General features: G+C 44.3%; 2 protein-coding genes across 3 annotated transcripts; one reads left to right on the forward strand and one right to left on the reverse strand.

Annotated features, from left to right (window-relative positions):
• Positions 1 to 3,002: 3,002 nt before the first annotated feature.
• LOC124700069 (pre-rRNA-processing protein TSR2-like) lies at positions 3,003 to 6,641 on the reverse strand. Its single transcript, XM_047232260.1, has 4 exons — positions 6,441 to 6,641; positions 4,526 to 4,617; positions 4,022 to 4,135; positions 3,003 to 3,477 (listed from the first exon to the last, which is right to left on the reverse strand). Exons 1-4 carry the CDS (start codon positions 6,634 to 6,636, stop codon positions 3,301 to 3,303), a joined length of 579 nt encoding a protein of 192 aa, XP_047088216.1. The 5' UTR covers positions 6,637 to 6,641; the 3' UTR covers positions 3,003 to 3,300.
• A 3,326-nt stretch (positions 6,642 to 9,967) lies between these two features.
• Positions 9,968 to 15,277, forward strand: LOC124703886 (E3 ubiquitin ligase PARAQUAT TOLERANCE 3-like). 2 transcript variants are annotated; one of them, XM_047236127.1, is made up of 8 exons: positions 9,968 to 10,303; positions 11,509 to 11,605; positions 12,086 to 12,226; positions 12,316 to 12,374; positions 12,781 to 13,179; positions 13,402 to 14,111; positions 14,148 to 14,236; positions 14,382 to 15,277. In XM_047236127.1, exons 1-8 carry the CDS (start codon positions 10,117 to 10,119, stop codon positions 14,980 to 14,982), a joined length of 2,283 nt encoding a protein of 760 aa, XP_047092083.1. In that variant the 5' UTR covers positions 9,968 to 10,116; the 3' UTR covers positions 14,983 to 15,277. The 2 variants fall into 2 exon arrangements, with proteins under 2 accessions (XP_047092083.1, XP_047092082.1); XM_047236126.1 differs by having other exon boundaries at positions 13,402 to 14,236.
• The last annotated feature ends 1,030 nt before the right edge of the window (positions 15,278 to 16,307 follow it).

Here is a 16,307-nt window from a genome sequence, read left to right on the forward strand (position 1 = left end):
AAAAAATTAAAAAATCTGGAGATATTTTCGCCCGACGCGCGGAACCACGTGGATGGACCTTTAGTCCCGGTTCGTAAGCAACCGGGACTAAAGGGGGGTCTTTAGTCGCGACCCTTTAGTCCCGGTTGCACAACCGGGACTAAAGCCCCTTACGACCCGAGACTAAATGGTCTTTTTCTACTAGTGGTTGGCGTATCCTCCCTGCGAAGAGTTGCGTGATCCTGTCGTGGTGGTTGAAGGTCTCGGATGCCTGTCGCTGCCGCCGCTTGAGGTGTTTCCCCAAGCTCCCTCACCGTCGTTGCCCGTCATGAACGACGATGTCTGCGGTGTTGCCCAATGCTCCGTCGGGGTGTGCGATGGGGAAAGGGCGCCGGAGAAGGTGGCGGATTCCGGCGTTATGCGCTCTGAGGAGATGGCGCCTGAGAAGATGGACGATGATGAAGAGATGGCCCCGCAGACGCCATCGGTCTCCAACGGTGTTGTCCCTGGCTCGGTTTGTGATGCCGCTGATGTGCGCCATGGTGGGAAGACGCTTGAAGAGCTCTGCGACGGCCTCTCTCCTGCAGCTGAGACTCTTGGTGTTGAGGAAGGTTGGGTGCAGGTGGGTCGGGGTAACCGCCCTGGTCATGAGCCATTGTCGTTGTTTCGCAAGGAAGGTCTTGAGCGCAGCCTCGCCTTCAAGCGTTGGGTTCGAGGGAGATGCTTTAGGTGCCTCGAGCGTGGCCACCAAGTCAACTCATGCCGTGAGCCGTTCAGATGCATCCGCTGTCATCGTCCTGGTCATCGAGAGCGTTTCTGTCGTGCGCGCTTTCCTGCCGCTCGTTCTCGCTCTCCGGACACTCGTGCTCGCTCTCCGGACGCTCATGCTCCTCTCCAGCGGAGCCACTCTCCGTCTGCTCAGCTCCGTCGTCCCACGTCGTCCCGGAGTTGGGCTGAGGTCGTGTCCCAATCGCCGTTGTGTGCAGCGGTGCCGCCAAGTCCCTCTCCTAGGTGTTGCGGGAAGTTCAAGGTCGACGCCAGTTTGGACTCCCTATTTCAGTCACAGGTTGCGTTGATGCGCTTGGAGCTCCTTCAGCTGGTTGAAGTCCGCATCGAGGAGGTGGTCCGTCCCCTTCGTGAGGAGGTGGCAACGCTTAAGCGGTTCTTGGCACACGATGGTGTTGCTTTGGAGCCGACGGATGCACATGCTTTGGTTCCGCTTGATTCCGCTGAGCAGAAGTTGTCTGGAGTTGAGGATGAGCATCTCTATGGTTGTTTCTCTCCTCGTGGTAGTTTCTCTCCTTGTGTTGGTGCGAGCTCGACAGTCACGGCCCCGACAGATGTTGACGCTGCAGTCTTGTTTGGTGGTGTCCTTACGCCTCCTCCGGTCGAGGAAGTGAGGCCCAGCTCACACGAGTTCTCGGATGTGGTTTCTCCACCGTGTCAGTCACTTGCCTCTGAGAAGTGTGGTGCTGTTGACGCTGCAGTCTCTTCCTCGGCTGAGTCCGGCGGACAGGTGAATCTTTTTGATGGTATGGTTGCTAAGTCAGGGTTGTTGCCAATGGTGCCCGGAGCTATCGTTGCCAGAGAGGTTTCCGAGTTTCTCGCCACCTTGGCCGTTGCCTTCCAGGGATCCGCGGTTGGTTGACGGGTGTCTCCCATTGCCGTGGCCTGTCTTCTTCGACGTGGTGTTGGAGTGTCGTGTTGAGTTTGTTGGGGTCGCATTGTGGTCTATGTGGGTGTGTTATTTGTGCAGGCTTGGCCTAGTTGTCGTAGGTTTTTGCCCGGTTTTCTCCTGAAAACCGGGCACCCTCTTCTTAATTAATGGATGAGGCAAAGCTTTTGCCTCCGTTTCAAAAAAAAAATGTTTTCCTCTTGGAAGACACGACATTTCCCAGATTTTTTTCCACCGAACAGAATTACCATCGGTCCTTGAGGATGTGTTGTGTTCTTTGTCTCGTAGAGTAACATAAACACGGTATGCAGACTTAACTGAGAAAAAGGCCTTTTGTGTCATAGTGCCACGCAGGCCAAGGGTAAATTTTGTCTTACAAGTGTTTCATCCCAGCTGGTAGTTATTGGGTTAATCAGCTCACATAATTTTGTCAAGATTGATTGACGTCTAGGTGTTATCGGTATTCTCGACCCTTCTCTCGGTAGCCAAGGGTAAGTCCAAATATTGACATGCATTTCATCGCCATCCTCCACACAAGCCCTTCCTTCAGCAGTGCAATACCCCGAAGAATACTCCTCCAAGTATAGGAAATCCTACCTGTTGCTTCCGCCTCCAGAAGCGATCAATGTGGAAAGTACCAAGCCTTTAGAACCCTAGCACACAGCGATCCTGGATTGCTCAACATCCTCCATCCTTGGCGAGCAAGCATTGCAAGGTTAAACCCATACAGATCTCTAAATCCTAATCCCCCCTCATCTTTTGATTTTGACAAGGTTTCCCAACTGAGTCAACGCAACTTGTTCTCCTTATCATGTTGTGCCCACCAGTACCTACAAATCATGGTAGTACTTATCTGATCACAAAGGGTATTGGTCAAATCAAAACATGACATCGCGAAGACCGGAATAGCTTGAGCACAAGCTTTAATCAGAATTTCTTTCCCCGCCTTAGACATCAACCGTTCAGTCCACCCCTAAATCTTTTTCATATTTTTTCCTTCAAATACTCAAAAGTTTGTGTTCTTGATCTCCCCACGTAAACAGGCAACCCCAAATACATGCAAATTTACAATGCATCACCACTTTGAAAACACACACAAAAAAAAAAAAACAACTAACGATTAAAATTGTATTTTTTTTTATTTCCTAGAATATAAAGAAGCTCGTTTTGAGATTTTACACCTTTGTAGCATACATCATTGGTTATCTCTACGATTTTTTCATTTTTTTCAAAAAAACTTCAAAACATGGTTTTTGAATGTTTTAAAATAAATGTCTACATGTAGCTCGGCCTCTAGTTAGCACTCTCGATCTATCGATAATATTATTTCAGAAAAACAAACAATACCAAAAATCAAACGGGAAGATTGGCTCATATCCCATAATAAAGGATATTATGGACCTATAATAGTTTACAACCAGAATCATTCTGCTGCCATGTCAAACACAAAGAAAGTGGCAAAGATATAACATGCTAAAGACAACACCCCTGATAATATCAGGACAATACAAGTACAGTGTAATACTTCAAAAGCTTTAGACCAAAGCGGCACAGGTAGCAGGAGTTGTGCAAGGAGGCGCTTCAAAGCCTTTTGAGACAAAAAGCCTCGAAGTGGCATCTGTCTTCCCGAGGTTTTGCTTCTATGCTTAATTCTTGCCTCGTCCACGCCTAGATGGCACAGTAGTCCACCCATCGGCATCAGGGGCAGGCTTTGAAGGTTTTGGCTCATCCACAGCCATATCCTCTGACCTAGCTGCTTCATCTCCCCCCATGGATTGCTCATCATCATCGTCCGAGCTATCATTGTCATCCTCATTTGCAATCTACTCATAAGAGAGAGAAAAAATGGTTACAGGTGCTGTATTCTAAAGATGGCTAATATTAGCCAGAACGGTACCATCAAAGTTTACCAAAAAACACTCCACCAAGGAGAACATGAAGATGGGACCAATATTAAGTAGAGATTCTGGATTTTTATTTTAACCTTGTCAGTTAAATAAATGGCTGGATCAAGTGTATACTAGAGTCCAAATTACCCCTATACAAACAGAACAATCATATAAAAAAGACAACGCCTTGGAAGATTAAGAGCAAATTATCAAATGGATTTTGGAAGTGAAAAACAGCAGGGAGAATATCATTGAGTCTAGGTTGCTGCATTAGTGAGCTCAGATGTCAGAAGAGAACCCACACAAATTACATACTCCCTCCGATTCAAATTCATTAACTCAACTTGGTCTAGATACACATGTATCTAAAGCTAAAACATGTCTAGATACATCCGTATCTAGATAAAATTGAGTCAATTAATTTGGATCAAAGGGAGTAGCACAAAAAAAAGGAGCACTTAATCAACGAAAAGGGTACCTGTCTACTTAGAGCGACAGCATTTCCTTGAGGACGTGTATTCCTTAGCTTCTCAATCGATGAAAAGTTGTTTTGCACGCATTCTTCATGCATTATCAATAATTGCTCAGCAACCTGTTTGCCACAAAACCCATTGAATTAATAAACATACATTGTAAATGCACAAGCAAACCAAAAACAACTTTTACATAAACTGATTTGATTTGATTTTGGCTAACAAGTTTCAGGTTTTCTGCTGAATAAGCTAGAGACAAGAATGTGGGGGGTTGACCCATCTACCCGCTGATCTGTAAAATAGTGGACGAAAAGGCAAAACAAAGACCCTCATATACAATGGGTGAACAGGGCCAAGCACCTAAAGGCTGTTTAGTCAGAACGGATCAACTGTCTCAGCCACCAACAACAAGTACTTCCTCGGATATAGATTACTTCTCCTTGTTTACCATGGAGGATACTCTCATAGATCCTTACAGCTGGGCTAAACAGAAAGAACAAAATAATTACCTCCCCAACGCTGCCATCCTCGAAGTCAGCATTGAGGGATTCAGATATGCTGTCAAACATCATAGGCTCCAAGTCGTCGTAATAAAATGGACCTGGAATAAACCAAATTAATATTAAATGCAGAGGGAAACATAGCAAACAAATGAAAATAATAGAAAATCAAACACACGAACATACAACAGAAACAAGTAACATCACATTTTGCACATGTGGTGTAGATGGAATCACCTGATTTTTTTAAAATAAAAGGAGAATGCAGCATATATTGGAATTTTCTTACAGCGCTGATTCTCAACTAAAAATAATAGTAAAAATAAATAGAATGCCGAGTAACAAAGTTATGTGCTTGAAAACTAAAATTCAACCTAAGTTGTGTAAAAGGTGAACAGAATACACGAGCTCAAAGCTGAAATGCAGACCATTGCAAAATGCCATGGTATACATCATTCCTATTGGTCAGCATGGCTCCAATATGCCGTACCTAAATTGAATAGTTCCGTCGAATACTACAACTATGTAAGATTTTGGAGTTGGTCAGACTCTAAACAGAAATTGGCATGGAACCACAGCAACCCAAATCCTCTCAAGAACTATCCAAACAGAGCCACGCCTACAGATCGAAGGAACCATCTTGCTATGACCGACTTCAGCCCCGAAACCCCGGCGAGAGGGAACATGGCATGGCTAACCTAAAACTGGTCGAGGAGACAACTTTACTACAGGATCCCAACACGGACTTCTGCCATACCGGACTAAAATTTGGACTCGAATCCCCTTTTCCCATTGGTTAGGTTCACCTAACCTAAAAAAACCCAATGGGCCTAATGGTCAACCCAAAAAATATCTAGGGCCAAATGGTTCGACCCCTTCGTCCCAAGGGTTATCCCCATACAGGCAGGACGCCTCCGTAGTCCTCCGTAGTCCCCTCGCAGCACCGTCTCCGCCTGCACCGCTACACGCCTCCACCGGTGCCGCCCGCCCGTACGACGAGCGAGGCTCCCGTCCCTCCGAAGATCTGTCCACCCACCCCTCCGCCGGCGGCCTCTGCAACAACAACTTCACCGGCAGCGGAGCCACGCGGTGCTGCCATCCTTCATATCGGCAGCCTGCTGCTCCTCCATGCCCTCTCCTACCCTGACACCCATCTACCAGAGCTTGGACCACACCGGTGGCTACGGCCTTCTCCAGTGAAGCTACAGGCGATTCTCCGGCCATCCTTCCCGCAACCGCCAAGCACCTCTGATAAAAGGCCTGTCTTTTTTCACATCTTATTTTTCTACCTGAGGTGGCAATGGTTCCATGCCGTATTAAAGAGGCGCAAGTTAGGTATTATGGTCAATCAGTAACATTCCAGTATCAAATTGGTAGCTTCTATCTGTAGGGTCGTGTTTGATTTGAAGTGGTGCATGCATAAGTTGCAGAGCTTCTACGGTGGACTAACGCGCTGAAATTTAGCTAGCTCTAAATCTATCTCCATCTTCACTAGTTCCCATTTCCAGTTTTTACTAATGAACTATGTAACTTCTAGGGATTTAATTCTGAGGAGGTGACTCAAGCCTTGCTGCTGCTCTTTTATTTGTTTATTCACTGCTTCTACAAATGTATAACCTTGCCGTTGATTTACTCTCTCTCTCTCTCTAATATATACATATGAACTGTACTGGTAATGTTCTTTTGCACCTACCGTCCAAGTTCGCAAGCCTAGCTTTGCGAATATTTACCATCGTTGCATAATGTTAAAAATGGTTCGACCCTTAATAACCAACGGCTAACCATTTAAACCTTAATAACCTACCTAATGGTTAACCTATGTTATCCATTTATGCAAAATGGTTATTTAGGTTGGTTAACCAACTCCCATCGTGATGCAGGACAGAATTATGCGAGGATGTTGAAGGGGAGGAGGAGATGATACCGTTGGAGTTGGCGAACCAGGAGAAGATTGACGCGGCGAGCTGGTCGGCCTTGGCGCGGGAGTCGCGGCCGCCCCACTCGTTCTCCACCGCCATCTGCAGCGCCGTCCAGCGCCCGAACACCAGCGCGATACCCTCCTGCAGCGCCGCGGCCGCCTGGGGCGAGAGCGGCCCGCCGCCGCTTGTGGATGCCGACATGGTGGGAGGCGGCTAGGGTTTTGGCCTTCTGAATAGATACCGAAGTTCTCCTTCCACCGCAGAGGAATGAAGGCGAGGAGTAGGGAGATGGGAGCTTGCGCGCGCAGGAGAGAGGGCGAGCGAGAGAGGACGAAGGGCGATGGCGGCGGGGTCGGGGAGAGGAACGTGGGGATTAGGGTTGGGGGAGCCTCGGGACCGTCTAGCTGGGCCTTGTGCCTCGGCTGGCCCGATCCAGCCCTCCAGGTATGGCTTCTCTTTTCTTCTTTTTTTTTTGTTCTGAACTCTTCTCTATTTTCAGAATTATAGAAAGGAAATGGAAGATGAGGTTTTGAGGAATGTTGCAAAAATATCTAAAGCAGTTTAACAATTTGTAAAATCTTGCACTGATTTTAAATACATTTTTAAAACATATTTAGTTATGGTTTATTTAAATTATGAAATAAAGGAAGAAACGTTTGTTTACCTATCCGAGATACCCTATGACATGCATTATTCAAAAACAAATACCGGTGTGTGGTTTCATCTAAAATATCAACCTCAAGTTTGTACATTAATATTACATGTTGGTGAATGCTTTATGGAAATTGAAGTAGCCCGATATATCTTTTGCTAAGGAGTGCTCTAGAACTTTCTGAAACAGATAAGCTAATTTGTATTTATGTATAAGGGCAGCAAGAAAATCCAGTCTTTGCAAAATCATCATGTATCCTGGTAATATTAAAATAAAAATGGTAGTGGAGCACACTATTTTTTTAGTATATAGAGCGCCAATAGAGGGGCAAAAGAGACCGACCCATAATAATTTTTAGATATAGCTTATGTATTAGCTTGAGTCAAACATGGGCCTCACCAAGGCAGAGAGGGGCCTAAAGGTGGCTATATGTTCAATGATGCCATGTCAAACCGCTAGACTCCATGTTAGAGAAATAGAATTTTTTTTTGAACAATATCAATGTTCACCATGCAAAGGAATTTAAATACATGTATACACTCAAATTTTTGCATGCATTATGTTATGATGAAATAAAATTTATAGGTTTTGTGGTGATCGACATGTAGGAAAATCAATGATATTTGTCACAACACAATCATAGATCACATCCAACACATATATACTACCGCCATAACGGTTTACTGGGGTAGTATTACGCATTTCGAGATATGAGTTTGACTACAATTTTTTTAACAAAACTATACCATTGGATTCGTATTCAAAAGAAGTTTCCACCGGTATATTTTTTGTGATATATATCTTATATTTTGTTCTAAATTAGTAGTCAAAGTTTTTTATTCTGAAATATGCAATACCCATGTAAACCGGTATGGAGGGGGTAGATTTATATTTTGAGAGACAATAATGGATGCATATGTGCCATTGGGTAACGTAGCAACGCACATATACCAAACTACTAAGGTTATAATTAAGCAAAATCTAGTTTGGCAAATCATATCGAAAGTGACCGACCATGGTTTGATTTTGATTCGAACATGAAAAAACACATTATGTATCATAATGTGCTTGGTGTTTGATAAATTATGATTGTTATGTCTGGTCAACCCATTTTTGCATAATTTATTCTTTTTCAGTACCATGAACATTTGAAACTATAAACTATGTCTGATAATGTTGTTTGCTTTTTCGATGTTTGTTATGTGTTTTGGAATTTGGCTTTGTTGATACAACTGGAGAAACAAAAAAATAAAGTCACGACCGGACTATTCAAGCATGATATCCTTTTAGCATAATTCTAAAATCGTTTAATATGACGTGGTTTGCCACAACATGCTAAACTTTCCACCGCTATCTATACAAAACAAACACGTTCAAATTTACGTAAGTATGACTCCGTTCAAAGTCCTACTGCATGATGTGGTTTGCCCACAACATGCTAATATGATGCGGTGAACATTGCAATGTGCAAAGTAAATTTTTCTCCACTCCCTTCTTCTGCCATTGTTCAATCTCACCACTACTGGTTGACCTGCTACCGCTGCATGCACAAGTGAGCATGCATATAGAGAGAGTCTCACCAATAATGGTTGGCCTATTGTTGTTGTTGCTCCACTTCGATCTGGTGGATGTCTTCGGGAGAAAACCTAGATTTAGAGCTGGATCGGTGTGATGGCGACGTCCTCGGTGTTGACTCTCTCTGTTGAGAGCATCACATTTGGAGACACGGCTTGGAGTTCCTTGTTTGCTCTCCTGTGATGCTCGTCGCTGTCCAAGGTTGATCCTCAGGGGTGCAATGTACGACGTCGGCGGGAAATCCAAGACGATGTCTTTCTCGAGACCAACCAAGTCCCGCCATTCACTTGCCACCTCCTTTTCGGCATAAAAAGGAGGATGGTGGGTCGATAAGGAGAAGTTTAGGTGGATGGTGCGTCGATAAGGGAAGTTTAGGTGGAGCTGTCGTTACCGGCGTTGGTCGAGACGCAACTTTGTTGCTTAGCTTAGAATATACTCCTTTTACGTTTGGGGCAAAGCTTTTGCTGCCGTGTCGAGAAAAAAAACTCTTTTTATGTTGAAGTTGTAATGTAAGAGTTGGCTATCTTCAGACTAACCGGTGTGAAGCTGGTGCTACGCTCGCTGCTTGCAGCGAGTGGTAGTGTTCTTGTACTCAATAATATGCCTCTATAAAAATATTGTACACTTTGACGTACTCTCGAAAAATTCTCAGCAAATCTTTGAGATGAAGTGAAACACAACTACTATATGCCCTAGTTTTTCAAATCCTTATTTGACCGATCTTACAGAATCAGCACCACCAAAATTGGATCGAATACTCTTATTCACTTTGAATATTAGAAAATACGATTCCTCCTTTTTTTTAAAGAAAACATCCTGAATTAGGTCAGCCACGTATATTGGGTCGGAATCCGGAACGGTTTCCAGCTCAGGCAAACCCGGAAACTTCGTGGCCACGGAAACGGGCCGGAAAGCGTGACCGCGTCGGCCACACCTCCTTCGTCACACGTTTCATATCCTACCTATAAAGCACGAGCCACCGCCGCCTCCCCGATTCCCCCCACTCCGCCCGTCGCAAAAATTCCCCAATCGCCCACCTCTGCAGAAGCGGCGGAACCCTAGCCCCGGCGCGGCCTCCAGATCGGGACGCGCCCCTCCGCCGCCGGAATCGGCGTCTCCTTCCCCGGCGCCAGGCTTCGTCGTCGGAGGCGGCGCTGCTCGTCGCTCCCGGTCCAACCTCCCCGTCGGCGTCCTCCACCCGGCGGCCCCGCCAGGATCCGCGCCGCGACGCGCCGCCCGAGGGATTCGACTCCGCGCGCGGCCTTCCGAAGCCACCCCCGATCCGACGCCGACGCCGCCCGCCATCAGCCGCCTTAGATCGGATCCGATCTACGAGTACCGTCTGTCGCAATTGTGTGTGTGTATATTTTGATCCGAGAAAATTTCCGGGGCCTTCTCTCGTATAATTTTTTATTTGTGCAAGAGAGAGGCCTCTAAAGAGAGACTCTCCGATCATGGGTGTTGTGTATTACAAATATAAGAGTGCAAAGGAAACGTATTCTGTGCCATTGCCCTATTCTTTTATATCTGTTTCTGAACTCAAGCAGCTCATCCTGTCGAGTAACCGTCACGGCAATGGCCGTACCCGTGGCCGAGGCCCCAGGGAGGACATCGCCCTCTCCAACGCCCAGACTGGCGAAGGTTCGTATTAAACGCCGCCGATTAGCTTTATTTAGGTCATGATTTATGTACAAGAGCAATCATATCATCTAAAATTCTGGAGAAATAAGTTGGGGATTACAGTTTTTCTTCCATCAAAATTGGGCAATGTAAGATTACACCCCTCATATCGTGATTGCAGCATCGGCAATCGAGTCAGGTCCCTCGTGTTTTGGGATCTGTCTATTTAGTGTTTTTACTCATATGTGATTATGTTGTTTTAGGCTCTCAGGTGTGCGCTAATTATGATTTGTGTCGTAGCTAGGTTAAGTTGGTATTTGGACATATTTTACAATTAGGAATAGTGAGTGCATACATTAGCATATAATTGTTTCAAGCCATCTCTGTTAAGCATAGCAGAGCCAAACTATCTGAAAAGTGAGATGTGCTGTCAATAAAGTTTCGATCAAGTAGGTTACCAGGGGCCTTTTGCAAGATACACAGATGTTTCTGCAATGCATGTGGAATCTAAAGACAATCCTCCTATTCAAGGCTATCTGTGCTGTGATCATATTTAGTTTAAATGTGGGGTTCAAATCCAGTAGTGAAGCCATAGCTTTAAACAAAGCAATGGATGTATATTTTGTGTAGATCTGGACAGAGCAGTGTCTAGATAAATGTTTTTGATGCATTCCGATTTTCTCAGTCAATGATTTGACATGCCTCATTTCAATCTGTAATGTTCATTGTTCATCCTACGGTTCTGTACATGTTGATGGTCAATTTTTGGGATGTGAATTCTGCATGCCCACTGGCATGGTGCTCAATTAAATAATTAGGAGCTGTTATTGCGGTGGAAGAGCTACTATACATGTTCATTGGCATGTTTTTGGGATATGGTTCATAGGGTTGGAGATCTCTCATATGTATCTGGGCACTCTGTTTTAAGTCCTGTGGATAATGTATTTTTTGTTTTGCAAATTACGATCATTTCATGCTCTCCTCTTTCCGCATCCTGCACATCACAGTAGCTCTCAGTTTCTCAGCTTCCTAAACATAATTCGATCTGTTATTGTGATTTGTCGAACTGTTTTTTGAAGATCTTGGTTTCAACTAAAACGTCATAGTGTTGTTGCTTAGTTTTGGTTATATATGAGGTCTTTTTTTCACACATGAAAGCTAAGAAGGATATTGTTTTATTGAAATGATTTGACATTTCTGTTTTCTGTGCTTGTTCTTCGATGCAGAGTATGCAGATGATAATGCTATGATACCGCAGAACGTAACTGTGCTGGTCCGCCGAGTTGCTGGGCAAATGTCAGAGAACATCGTCGTATTTTCCTCGTAAGTCACTATTACCTTGCTTTTTTTTTTAGAGACACTATTACCTTGCTTGAAGAGAGGTTACAGAGTTATTTCAGTCTATGAGTCTACTAGGAAATGTAGCAATGGAATGGATATTACATGTGAAATTTTTGGCCCTTAAGTTTCTTCTTTAGATGCTTCAAGAAAATCTTCTCTGCTTCTAGCTGAGTCACTACTTCCCTGTTTGGAGGAGAGAGGTCAGCAGAGAAATATTTTGACTCATAGTAGAAAATTTAAGGGCTGGAACTTAGATTACATGTGAAAATTTCTGCTTTTAACAATTTGTATTTGTAGTTTTGTACTGCAAATAGAAACAGTTGAAGGAACTCTCTCTCTTTCTCTTTTATGCCCATCTCATTTTGAATAATGAAATAAACTGACTTGAAAATAATATGCTACATAGATCACACACACACTCTCTCTCTCTCGTATATTCTAATATTACCCAACTAATTGCAGGCGGAAAGTCATAGAAGATGGTTCTATTGCTTCAAACAAATCAGTGGTTACTGAATCAGTCTCAAAATCTTGTTCCTCCACAGAAGTGCAAGATGAAGATGCTGCAATCGCAGCTGTGATTGATGCAGCTGAAGTCAAATGGTTAGAAAACAGAGTTCCCTTACCTCCGTAAATCAGTGCCTAGATTATTTTGTATCCTCTCTAATGATCATATTTAATGGTGCATGTAGGGAAGATCCACCATTTAAGAGAGGACAACATGTTGGAAGGTTTCCAGGACGCCAGTATGGTAATGCTGAAATTCTGTTTCTTCAATATCATTTTCTTTTAAGTTACAACTATGTTTAAAGATCAAGCAGATAGCATTAAAAGATTACAAAAAACAACAACAAAGCCTTCATTTCCAATCAAGTTAGGGTAGGCTAGAAGTGAAACCCATAGCATTAAAAGATTCTCTAAAAAAAGTGAAAGCTGCAGTTATGATATTAGGAGTACGTGTAGGTGCTGAAGCTTTGCTAGTATGTGTAGTCATGATGACAGCCATCAAACTTCTAACAGATTTGCCTACAAATTGTAGATTTCCATGGTTCTCTATACATGAATTATATTACTGCAGAGGATGTTTGCATTGTTTTGTTAATATGGTTTTCTTATATTATTATTTAACATAGTCTGACAAATCTTTCTAATTCAAGGTCATGGACCGCTGGACAAGGAGGCACCTCCACCAGGCTATGTGTGCCGCAGCTGTGGAGTTCCAGGCCATTTCATTCAACATTGCCCTCGGGAAAACCAGACACCTCCACCTGGCTATACCTGCTACAGATGCCGAATTCCAGGGCATTTTATTCATCACTGTCCGACCATTGGTGATCCCAAATTTGACGACTACAAAGATAAAATGTCTCGTTCTTTTGCACCGGTTGTACCTGTAAATCCCGTTGATGGCATTCTGTATGCACTTGCTGCCCCAGCTGCATCTGCGAGTGTTGTTGATGACTTGCCAGCGGAACTCCACTGCCGACTGTGTAACAAGGTGATGGCAGATGCAGTGTTAACAAGCAAGTGCTGCTTCGACAGTTTTTGTGATAAATGTAAGCGGTTTTCATGTATTCCATCTGTATATGTAGAATTCTTGCTCTGCTTGGAACATTGTATTATTCAGACATTCGAAATGTGTTTATGCTCCAACTTTGTTTTAGTTGAGAACACTAGTTTGCACTATCGTTTTCTGTGTCGAGTTTATGCTTCAAGTTGGATTAGTGTTTATGCTTCAAGTTGGATTAGTAATAATAACTGCCTGTTTCTCCCCTCAGGTATCAGAGATTACATCATTACACAATCAAAGTGTATTTGTGGAGTGAAAGTGCTTGCAGATGACCTCATTCCCAATCACACACTGAGGAGCACGATCAGCAATATGTTAGGAACAAGGGCTTGCAGCACTGCAAGTGGTACAGGGAAGCACAAAAGTTCTTCGGGCAGCAACCCCGATCCCAAGTTACAGAGCCCAACGACCTCGGCTGCTTCAGGAAAGGACTTGAAGAAGCAATGTATGGACCAGCTGCTACCATCAGCTTCTCCTGACGCTGGTGTTGTCCAGGTTGCCAGGGAAGATGATCATGTGGACCAGCAGAAGACCAAAACTGAAGGCTCTGCAGGAGGTTCAGTGCAAACTGCTGTACCGATTGCTGACCCCCTCAAGCTGAATGATGTAAGTGAATCAACTTTGAAGGGCAGTACGATCTCAGGGACCCTGGAACCAAAAGTTGCCAAGACTGATCAACTGAAGAAGAAGAGAAAGAAGGCAGACTCAACTAAGGTTGCTCGTCCAAACAATGCTGACTATGGTTACAACGTTCCCTTTGACCCTGCATATTGCAACCCTTTCAACGGTGGATATCCTATGGTAACTGATCCATACATGTACAACTCAATGGGCATGCCCTATGGTGGTTACCCTATGGATCCATTTGGTGTCAATCCCTTCGGCAATATGCCACTGCAGGCTCCCTTTGGCAACATGCCACTGGGCCCCTTTGGCAATATGTCACAGCAGGCTCCCTTTGGCAATATGCCACAGCAGGCTCCCTTTGGAAATATGCCACCGCAGGCTCTTAACATGCAAGGCTACCCAGCAAACTATCAAAGGTACATTATCAGTTATATCAAACTTGTTGCTTCACTTCTGCTAATAGAAATGAACACACAGACATAAAACCAGTTAGTGGCACAATTTGGTCATCTGTCCTTTTTTCCTATTTCAGTACTAATGATATGCTGTTGATTTTTATAGCCGGGAAACCCATCCTGCGCACGGAGAAGCTGCTGCACGTTCGAGGCAGGCCTCTCACCGGGACACTGAAGCTGCTGCACGTTCGAGGCAGGCATCTCACCGGGACACTGAAGCTGCTGTGCGTTCGAGGCAGACCGAGAGGCCAGAAGACACTGGTTCTAGGCCCAGGCCATCAGAACGCTCAAGGAGCAGGTCCCGGTCAAGGTCAGAGAGGAGAGAGCATGGACGTTCTGACAGAGCTTCGGAGGGGAGGGACCATGGACGTTCAGACAGAGCTTCAGTTGACACAAGATCGGAGAGGAGGGACCATGGTCGTTCTGACAGAGCTTCCATTGACACAAGATCGGAGAGGAGGGACGATGGACGTTCCGACAGAGCTTCCAACGACACAAGATCTGAGAGGAGGGAGCATGGACGTTCTGACAGAGCTTCCAATGACTATGACGAGGACAACCATAGTAGGAAGAGAATGCGCGCCTCTTCTCCAGCAGATGACAAACAGAGCAGGCGGAGGTCCAGACACAGTTCTAGGAGCCTGGCACCTCGTGATGATTCAAGCGACGACGAGCAAAATTTCAAGAGAACGTGGGGACGCAGATAGTCGGTCACTATGGACGCAAGGTCCTGAATAAAGCTGGCTTAGAGAATTCTCTTGAGGCATTGCTGATGTCCAAAGCTTTGCTTGCTGATACGACTTCTTTTACTACTCGTGATTGTATGTACTCCGTATCAGAAAGCGCAGAGCAACTCTGAAAGCAGAGCGAAACTACCTTCCTCTGGCAGGAATGTAGCTATTGACCATTATTATACCGGATTGTAATATACATGAGCGTTCGCAGCTCTCTTTCCCTGTAATGCAATATTTGCAAGATGAAATAAAAATTTCCATAAAATTATACTCTGTGTTATGCATTTCGGAACTTACTTTTATGTGGAAAATGATTGTCTCCTACTTGTGCTAAGCTTCTCACTTCTCTTAAATTATAGTATGACCAAATTACATGGTGTGCAACTTCGACCTTTTTTCTTTTCTTATTAGTGCTATATAGATTTAGATTATTTGCACATTTTCAGAATAGACGTGGTATATCCAAAACCAGACCTTTTAGTTTGCGGTGGAGCAACTCCAAGAGGCAAGAGGCGCTGTACCTCGGCGTGCTAAATTAGCTTGGCATTGCGCTTCATCTGCATTTAACGTGCGACCTTTTTAGCAACTCCAATAGAGACACCATATCTCGACGCGCTAAATTAGCTTTGCATCGCGCTTCATCTGCATTTGGGGCGTGCGACGCTCGATTTTCCTCCACTGAAAAGGCTAAAAATAGTAAAAATAGCCTCCCCCGCTATAATGCCGGCGCTAAATTAGATTTGCATCGCCCTTTATCTGCATACAGCGCGCGATGCTCGATTTTCCTCCACCGAAAACCACTGTTCAAAAAATTGGCCGATATACCGATTTATCGTGAATCGGGTAGTAATCGGCAAATCGATCAGTTTATCGCCCCACCGATATTTCGGCCGATTTTCTGCATCAGTTTTGCTCGATTTTCTCTCTCATGGCCGATATTTCGGCAGCTTGTCAGTGAAATTTCAATGACATTTAGTATGGCAGTCGATATTTTCATCCTATGGTTTTGTAGAATTGTGCATTAGCTCAAATTTTCCATTATTGTTGATTCAAATACAAAGAATCAAGGTAATACCTATGTGCAATGCTTAAATATTATTTTTTCATAGCATACTATAGAAAATTTAGTGTAAAAAATTAGGATTTTATAAAATTAAGCCGATAAATGGCTGACCGATAAAATCGATTAATCGGCCGATAAGCGATTAATCTTCATTTTAAGGCCGACCGATAAGTTAAGATCAATGATTTCTTGAACATTGCCGAAAACGCCAAAAAGCCGCGCCCTAAACATAGTC

The sequence above is a fragment of the Lolium rigidum genome, chromosome 3 (genome assembly GCF_022539505.1).
Source record: "Lolium rigidum isolate FL_2022 chromosome 3, APGP_CSIRO_Lrig_0.1, whole genome shotgun sequence".
NCBI lineage: Eukaryota > Viridiplantae > Streptophyta > Magnoliopsida > Poales > Poaceae > Lolium > Lolium rigidum.